Consider the following 8,529-nt stretch of genomic DNA (forward strand, 5'->3'; position numbering starts at 1 on the left):
TCTCAGGCATCCTCCCCCATCGCTGCCGCGTCTTCCCTCTGCCCCTCTCATTGTGTCCCGGGGCTTGCGGCGTCCCTGTGAGCTCACCCAGGCTCAGGGCTTTCAGTGTCATCTCTATGTGGTAAGAACTTGCAAAGTTCCATCTCCAGTACTTTCTGGAACTCCTGGGTCCACCTGCCAACTAGACATCTCTACTTGGATGACACTTCCTGCATGACACACCCAAGGCTGACTCCGGACCATTCTCTCCTTGCCTCCCTGTTGCAGGACCTGGCAGTTCCATCTTTCCTCTTGCTCAGGCCAAATCTGTTGTCCTTAACTCCTCTTTGAGCCCTGCATCCTGGTCATGCACAACCCCTATTAGTTCCTGTACCCCAACCCCTTAGAGCAGCAGAGGCAGAAGCAGGAGCCTGCTTTGGAAAATGACATGTTTTTATTGCTATGTTTGCAGTGGCTTTTTAGCACAGTAAGAATGTCCCCGCAGGCCCACCACCCTCACCCAGCCCCAGCCCTCCCAGCCTCTGTCCAGGTGTCGGGGAAGCCTTTCTTGGGGTCACTCAGCCGTCTCGGGACTGGACGTGACAGACATACGTGGGTTAAAGCTGCTACACAGAAGACTGGAGGTGCGGGAAGTGCATCCACCTTAAGCCTGGACGTGGGAGCTGTGTCCAGGGTCCCTTCCTGGGGATGTGCCCAGCCCAGGGCACAGGGTGGGAAGCCTGAGCAGACCAGGTTAGCAGCCCAGACACCCAGGGCGGAGTATTGCAGCCTCTTGCCCCACAGACTTGTGGGCAAGGGGACAGCATGGGGACAGCCCCGAGGCCCCCACCATGCACTTTTCCAATCCAGTCTGGGGCTGGGGACCACACACGCACATCCACACAACGGACTCGCACACGCAACAGCTCGAAGCTTTTGTTTTGCCTATGAAAGTTAGATCTATAAATTCACACTCCTTGGCTAGGGGCAGAGGGGTAAGGTAGGGCTCACAGGGATGGGAGTGGTAAGGAGAGGATGGTTTGGGCTCCTTCCTTTTTTTAGAAATATACAAGCAGAAATCTCATTCTCTCAAGTTTTTATAAAATGTGCAAAATACAAGCCTCCTTTGCCCAGAGGCACCATTTACATCTGGTATTCACCTTTGCTAAGAGATAGAGATCTATATATACTCTACGTACTCACGCACGCGTGCACTCGCACCCAAGCTCACACAATTGATATTGGTGGCGATTGGCGCAGGAACCAGAAGGTTCCATTGCTGGCTGGCTCTCTAAGCTTCTATAACAGGGATGGGGAGAGGGGTATAGCCCAGCTGAAATATGTGCCTTGGTTCTGCTGCCCCTCCCTTGCCTCCCTTCTCCTCTCTCTCCTCCCTCCTGTCTCTCCCTCCTTCCCTTCCTCACATTTCCCAAGCTGCCACTGCTGCTTCTGGGGTGAGGGGTCACCCAAGGGTGTGCTGCAGAGCAGAGCCTGGAGAGGTGGGCAGGGGGTGGGCGTGGCAGGGGCAGGAGGAGTGCAGCACTGCGGGTGGGGGTGGGGCACTAGGCGGGGCCTAGGACCAGCTCGGCTAGGGCTGGAGGGGGAGAGGCATCTATTTTTGGTGGGTTGTGATATTTTTGGCGTTTTATTAAAAATGGAAAAAGTTGTTTTAGTGAGCACTCATGGTGCTTTCTCCCCTCCTCCCCCAGGCAGACCCCAAAAGTGTCAGGGAAAGGCAGGCCCCCTGGAGGGGTGGGGTGGGGCTGAAGCAGGGGCTGCTATGGCTACCAGAGGTGAGCTGGTGATGTGAGCTGAGCTGTCACATGACACTCTCCACCACGACGACCTTGCTGCTCTCGGACACTGGGGTCAGGGTGGTCAGGCCCCTGACATCTGCGTCCTGAGCTCGGTACTCCAAGTGGTGGAGGCCCCAGATGGGCTGGGTCAGGTGCTGCCAGCGCTGCAGGAGAGGAGGGCATGCTGAAGCCCCCAGGGTCACCTGCTTATCCCCACGGTGACTTCCTCTGCCTCTCTCCAGTTCCCACTGCCTGCCACCCTAGTCGGGGCCACTCCCTGGCTAGGAAGCAGGCTGGGTTGAATGTTCACACCAGGGGAGGGGAGGGCGGGCCGGGCGGGAGCCTTACCTCAGCAATGGTGCCCTTGGCCCTGAGGAGGCAGCCCAGGAGGTGCAGCGGCACGCACAGCATGGAGGACAGCGCGAAGGCCCAGCCCATGGCCTCACCCCACCACGGGTACACGTAGGTGTTGTTGTAGACCAGCGGCTCGTAGTAGACAACGTTGAAGATGAAGATGCCCTATGGACCAGAATGCCGCAGTTAATGGGGCCCCCACCCTGCCCTGCCTCGCCCCCCACCCCGCCCCACCTCCCCCAGCCCTTACCATGCAGACCAGCGGGGTGAAGAAGGACCAGCACCATTTCATCCAGGGGCAAGGTCGGTACCCGATCATACAGGCAATGTCGTCCATGAAGCGGTCAGCTCCTGTGGCGAGGCGAGGCGAGGCGGGAGGGCCAAGCTGCAGACCTGCCTTCCCCGCCACAGTCCCCCAACCCAGCCCTCAGCCATGACCTACCGTACACCCAGGCCACCACCACGCACTCCCAAAAGGCCTGCCAGAGCAGGGTGGTGCCGCTGGCCGAGTAGTAGTCAAACAGCTGGAAGACGTACATCCCGCCCTGGGGGACAGAGCCCAGTCAGGGAGGATGGCGGACGGCCACCAGAGGTCACAGGCAGACCCCCCACCCCACTCACATCAGTCACCATGGAGAGATCGATGACAAAGCAGAGGGCACAACAGAGGGCCACAGAGATCTCCCTTTGGAAACGGAAGTAGTAGGAGGCCGGGAGGAGGTCGAGGAGGCCGGTGATGAAGCCCTCCACACCTACAAACTGTGGCCAGGGCAGCTCAGGCCGAGCCCCGCACCACCCTCCACCCCTTTCCTTGCCTGCAGCCCTCACTCCGCCCCCCTCCTGGCTCCCTGTCCCAGAGCCCCATGCAAACCTGGCTGTCGAGACCAAGCAGCAACAGCATGAAGAAGAACAGGGCAGCCCAGAGTGGGGCCACTGGCATCAGTGTGACAGCCCGTGGGTAGGCGATGAAGGCCAGGCCCGGCCCTGTGGGAAAGGTGCAGGCTCTAGACCTTGCAGCCGATGTCCTGCCCTGCGCGCACCCTGAGCCCTGCCTGCAACACTCGCGCCCATGCCCACGCCTGCCTCTGAGGCGCTGTCAACCCTGGGTCGTGCAGCAGGGGCTGGGAGGTCCTTTCTCTGTCAACATTGACAAATCCCAGGACCTGCCCCCGCAGGCCCACAATCTGACAAGTTCTGTTTGAATCCTCGTCACTTTTCAGCATGTCTATTGCGTGTTCGTGTACATCATGCATCTGGGTGGCAGTTGCTGCTCTGGAGGCGGGGCTGGGGGTAGGGCCCTACCTGACTCTGCCACCTTGGAGATGTGCACGCCCTGCTCTGCAGCCATGAAGCCCAGGATGGAGAAGACCACGAAGCCAGCAAAGAAGCTGGTCCCGCTGTTGATGAGAGCCAGGATGATGGCGTCCCTGAGGGGTGGAGGGGCCAGAGTGGATGGGTTAGGCTGCTGGGCAGGGCGGACAGGGCACGGGTGGCAGGGCGGCAGTGCTTACTTGTAGCAGTTGTTGTTGAAGCGGTTGTAGCTGCCCAGGGCTGTGAGGGCCCCCAGGCCAATGGCGTAAGAAAAGAAAATCTGGGTCCCCGCATCTATCCACACCTAGAGGAGGGCCGGAGAGCACAGGCATGAGGGGCCTGCAGGGCTCCCCCCCAGCACCCTGCTGCAGCCTCCCCACCTCCACCTCACCTGAGGGGACCCCAGCTTTGACCAGTCAGGCTTGAGATAGTAAATGATGCCGTCCAGGGCGCCAGGCAGCAGCACTCCACGCACCAGCAGCACGACCAGGACCACGTAGGGGAATGTAGCAGTGAAGTACACGATCTGGGGGGCCAGGCTGCTCAGCAGGGGCTGCGGCACCACCTCCCTCACACCCCTACTCCCAGCGTCTCCGGTGCCCCTTGCGGGCAGGTATGTTCAGAGGTCCCCATTCTCCTCCGAGCCATGGCTCCCGCCAGAGGAAGCTAGGGGCAAGGCTGGGCCCCGGCAGCCCTGGCAAGTGCAGTGGGGAAGCTCTCTGGGCGCCTCGTTTGTCTGCAGGGACGCGTGTCGGTGGGGAGCGGGCAAACCTCTGGGAGCTCTCCTCAGTGGGGACAGGAGGCGTGGAGCATGTGGGGAGTGAGAGCTGTGTGAGTGTGTGGGCAGTGCAGGTGTGGGAGGCCCAGGCAGGGAGCAGGATATTGGATCGGGGCCGGGTCCCTCTCCTCTTCTGGAGAGAGGTGGGGGCTGAGCAGGTGGAGAGTGGAACTGGGCCAGGCAGAGGCAAGCGAGACGCGGCTGCCACACCGTCTGCCCCCTCTTTCCACAGGCTGCTCTGGGGACCTTGTCCCCCAGGGAGCTGGCCATGTCCCACAGCTCTAGATACTGTCTTCTTTGTTCAGGTGACTCCCCAGCCTGACCGGGAGCCCCCAAGGGATGTGGCCAGACTCTGCTCTGGGTCCCCAAAGCAAGATAGGCAGGTAACAGATGGCCAGACCAGGTCCACCAGACTGTCACAAGAGCCAGAGACTGGCAGGAGGGCACCGGTGGGGGTGATGGGCACAGGGAAGGGACAGTGCCTGCCGGGGCCTCTCCCCGCCAGGAGCAAAGGCTGCTGGGCCCTGGATTTGTAGGGTGGGGAGTGTTGCTTGGCTTTCAGTACCTCCCCCTTCCTTAGGGCTAGACTCTGTCTGGTCGCCTCCTGTTGCCACAGGTGTGCCTGGCACAGACATCCAGCTCCCAGGGCTGAGCCACCCTCCCCCCTCCATGCTTCTAGTGGTACCTTTCCCGTGGATTTGACCCCCTTCCAGACACAGAAGTAGACCAGCACCCAGCAGGCCAGCAGACAAAGGGTCACCTCCCAGTTGAGGGCCCCTGGCACCTCCAGTCCCCCAGACAGCCTCAAGACTTTGTTCCTAGGGGAGGGAGGGAGGTCCCATGAGGCCTGTGCCAGCAGAGGATGGAGCCACAAGGTCCACCCCCAGGAGTCGTGGCTCCCTTCTCTCTCACAGCCCAGGGTTCAGCGGGTCCCTCTTGTCCATCTGGGCTGGGCCTGCAGCCCACGAGCCCCTGGCCATTGGGAGGCCACTCCCATCCCACCCCACATGCAGCCCCAGCTCCCCCATCAGGTGGGAGTGACCAGGACAGTGATAGGCTGCTGAACCCAGGAGCGGGGCTGACCTGGCCCAGCCCCTGGGGCTGGCCCCAGGACTCTCCGAGGGCAGGCAAGGGCAGGCAGGGTCCAGGATGGACTGCCAGGCAACAAACACCCTGGTCCCCCCCTCAGGGCCATTCCCCTGCAGCCGGGCAACGTGAGGGAGACCTGGGGGATGGGATGGGCTTGGCCCAGAGGTGCCAGACTCACTCCCAGAACTCGATGACAGGGGACCGGCGGTCAGCAAGCTGGTCACAGGTGAGGTTGGCCAGGCTGGCATTGGCACAGTCTTCATGGCGGAAGATCTCCACGCAGTCGGGAGTGTTCCAGGTGTGGCCACATGTGGCCCAGGGCAGCGTGGTGGTGAAGGACTTGACCAGGTAATAGAAGCCCCAGGCCAGCACCATGATGTAGTAGGTGTTGCAGTAGAAGACGATCACCATGGAGGCGTAGCCCAGGCCTGGGGCCGGGAAGTCCTTGCCATGTAGATTCTTTCCTGGCCACCTCCCCCTGCCACCCCTTTATCTCCCCACCCAGGCTGGCAGTGCTCCCACCGTCTGTCCTCCTGGAGCCTTGTTTGTGGTGCTCCTGACTCCCCTGGACTCCCCCTTGTGTGAGCCCCAACACTGGGCTGACTCCCCAGCCTGTCTCCTCTCCTCCAGCCGCCCCCTAGACCCAAGGCAGAGCGAGCCCCTCTCCTCCTGTCCCCATCTGACAAGTGCTGTTGAGTCTCCAGCCTCACACACCTGGCCCCTTCTCTGGGTCCCACTGCCACCATGGCGGTTCCAGGAGGTCCAAGCCTCCGCCTGGCCACCCAGTAGCCTCCAGCTGGTGGTGGTGGTGGGGAGGGGGGGGGTTTCTAGTAGCCTGAGGTAGTGTTGGAGACAGTCGCCCCGGCAGTGGGCAACCTCAGTATGTCGCTCCACCTGTCTGTGCCGCAGCGTCCTTGGGGATAGTAATAGTAGGACCTACCTAGAGAGCCAAGTGTGCTGGGCAGGTCCCGTCCCCAGCCCGGCTATGCCTGGCCTGTCCTTGCCTTGTGGAGCTGCCTATGCCCCCTCTAGTCCCCGCTTCCCCAAGTTCGCTGTGCGGCCTGAACATCTTCTCCAGGCTCCCCCCTCGAGACTGGGATGCCATCACGTGGCCCCAGGCCTGGTGCTCAGGACAGGAAAAGATTTCTCAAGTGGGAGCCAGCTGGGAAAAGGGGGCAGTCTCTGAGGCTGGCCAAGGGCTGCTCACCTTTGAACAGGGGACAGATGTTCCAGACATTGATGCTGCCGGCCTTCATGAACTGGCCCAGCGAGATCTCCAAGAAGAAAATGGGGATTCCTCCAACCAGGGCGATCAGGACGTAGGGAATAAGGAACACACCTGGGGGTGGAGGCGCAGGGTGGACTCAGGGTGGCCCCCAGCCAGGCTGCCCAGGCCCAGCGGGCCAGCCCAGACTCCAAAGGCCCCATCACAACTTCCCACTGGGTGAGTCAGTGTAGGGGTGGTCACTGACTCAGGCCCCAGGTGGAGTCTTGAGGGGGTGGGGTGAGTGTGTTGAAGAGGGGCTACAGTAGCCCCTGGGCCATTGGAGCCCTATTCCCTGGGTGGCAGAGGGGCCCTAGGCCCACAGGGCTTCCACCCCCACGGTCACTTGGGGTGATGGCCATGGAGGACACACACGCTCAGACACGCAGGCTGTCCCTAGTGCCGCAATTCCCTGTTTCAGGCAGCACGATGAGAGCACGTGCATGTGTGCGCGTGCGCCAAGGCTGGGTGATCAGGCCTCAGGGGCTCATCCAAAGGCAGGGAGCGCGACTGTCCTGCACTTGGACGCTTGCCTGCAAGTGTGAGGTCCAAGGCAGAGGGTGGGTGGGTCACAGTCCCCTGCTGGTGGGATGGCGATGTACAAGGACAGAGGGATACAGGTGCGGGAAGAGAGGCCAGGCCGGCCTTAGCAAGCCCAGGGAGTCAGGCTCTGCAGGAGATAGGCAGGGCGTGACACAGGCCCTGGCCAGCAGGCTGGGGTGGGGGTGGCAAAAGGGCAGGGAGAGCTGGGTGCCACTACCCCCTTCTCCTCTCTGGGCCTCCTACCCTTGCCCTGGCTGGGCTCGCTCCACTACTCAGAGGCTGAGCTTGGCTGCAACTTGCCTGACTCCAGGTCCCAGCATCCTTCTCCTGACCTTGGGCAAAGGCCTTTGCTCTGGACCTCTGTTGCCCACCCATCACCGGGTCACTTCGGCTTCCAGCAACCCCAGTGCTTTTTTGTAGTCACAGGACACACGCGTGCCCATCGCTGTTGCTAAGCTGGGCCCGGGCGGGCGGGCGGGCATGGGACGTGCATGCAGTGTGTCCAGTGGCGGCGCCAGGCGGGCCAGGCCGCAGGCTTCCCAAGCCTGGCTCGGGCACCCAGTGTTCCAGGCCTGGGCCAGAGGGGAGGGGCGGGAGGGCCGCGAGGGGAGGGGAGGGCAGGGGGAGGGACAGAGTGGCCCATTGTGTGTGTGTGTGTTCGTGTGTGTGCACACGTGGGGGGCCCACACAATGTGCCGCTTGTGTGCCCGACCCGCGGGGGCAGCCAGGGCTCCTTACCTCGCGGAGACCCCAAGGCGCAGGCCTGCTTTCCCACCTCGGCGGCCAATCGCTCCTCCCAGCCCCGGAGTCTGGGGGGCAGCCTCACGGGCATCGCCGGCCCCCTCCCCCCACCCTGCGAGGCACATGACTGCGAGGGGGGTGGAGGCGCCCGGCCCGGCCACCGAGCGGGAGCGGCAGACGAGGGGCGGCCCCGACCCCCGCGTGCCCGGGGGCCACCCGCTGCCCGGACTTCACCCCTCCGCCGCGGCTCCGGGGGTCGGGCGTTGGGGGCCGGCGGCCTGCTGGGGGAGGGGGCCGCGGCGGGCGGGGGAGCTCACCTCCGCCGTTCTTGTAGCACAGGTAGGGGAAGCGCCACACGTTGCCCAAGCCCACAGCGAAGCCCACGCACGACATGATGAAGTCCATCTGGCGCGTCCAGGTCTCGCGCGGCGGCACGGCCAGGCGGCCGCCGGGTGTCCCCAGGCCCGCGGGGCCGTCGCCCTTGGCCGGGGGCCCGTCGGGCCCGGGCGCGATGAGGGGGCCCTTCTTCTCGTCGCCGGACACGCTATAAATGCCGTTCTCGGCACTCTTCTTCGCCATGGCCCCGGCGGGCCGCACGGCCGGGCCGGGGTCGCGGCGCCTCGCGGGGGGCGGCGGTCAGGCGGGGGGCACCGGCGGCACCGGGGAGGGCCCCG

At 63.2% G+C, this 8,529-nt stretch overlaps 1 protein-coding gene across 1 annotated transcript; it reads right to left on the minus strand.

Moving 5' to 3' along the window:
* Positions 1 to 409: 409 nt before the first annotated feature.
* Positions 410 to 8,529, minus strand: SLC6A8 (solute carrier family 6 member 8). Its single transcript, XM_032757914.2, has 13 exons — positions 8,173 to 8,529; positions 6,515 to 6,646; positions 5,486 to 5,735; positions 4,904 to 5,036; positions 3,832 to 3,966; positions 3,641 to 3,744; positions 3,432 to 3,556; positions 3,001 to 3,113; positions 2,751 to 2,888; positions 2,572 to 2,674; positions 2,380 to 2,480; positions 2,124 to 2,294; positions 410 to 1,939 (listed from the first exon to the last, which is right to left on the minus strand). The coding sequence occupies exons 1-13, from the start codon at positions 8,432 to 8,434 to the stop codon at positions 1,799 to 1,801; spliced, it is 1,908 nt and encodes a 635-aa protein (XP_032613805.1). The 5' UTR covers positions 8,435 to 8,529; the 3' UTR covers positions 410 to 1,798.

This window comes from Hylobates moloch, unplaced genomic scaffold (assembly GCF_009828535.3).
Source record: "Hylobates moloch isolate HMO894 unplaced genomic scaffold, HMol_V3 SCAFFOLD_7, whole genome shotgun sequence".
NCBI lineage: Eukaryota > Metazoa > Chordata > Mammalia > Primates > Hylobatidae > Hylobates > Hylobates moloch.

Bases quoted from the DNA above. Each gene is read 5' to 3' on its own strand.
- SLC6A8 (XM_032757914.2), bottom strand. From the start codon at position 8,434: ATGGCGAAGAAGAGTGCCGAGAACGGCATTTATAGCGTGTCCGGCGAC. The intron at 3,114-3,431 runs GTAGGGCCCTAC...CCTTTCCCACAG, and splicing joins CTCCAAGGTGGCAGAGTCAG to GGCCGGGCCTGGCCTTCATC. The intron at 2,481-2,571 runs GTAGGTCATGGC...GCCTCGCCACAG, and splicing joins GGTGGTGGCCTGGGTGTACG to GAGCTGACCGCTTCATGGAC.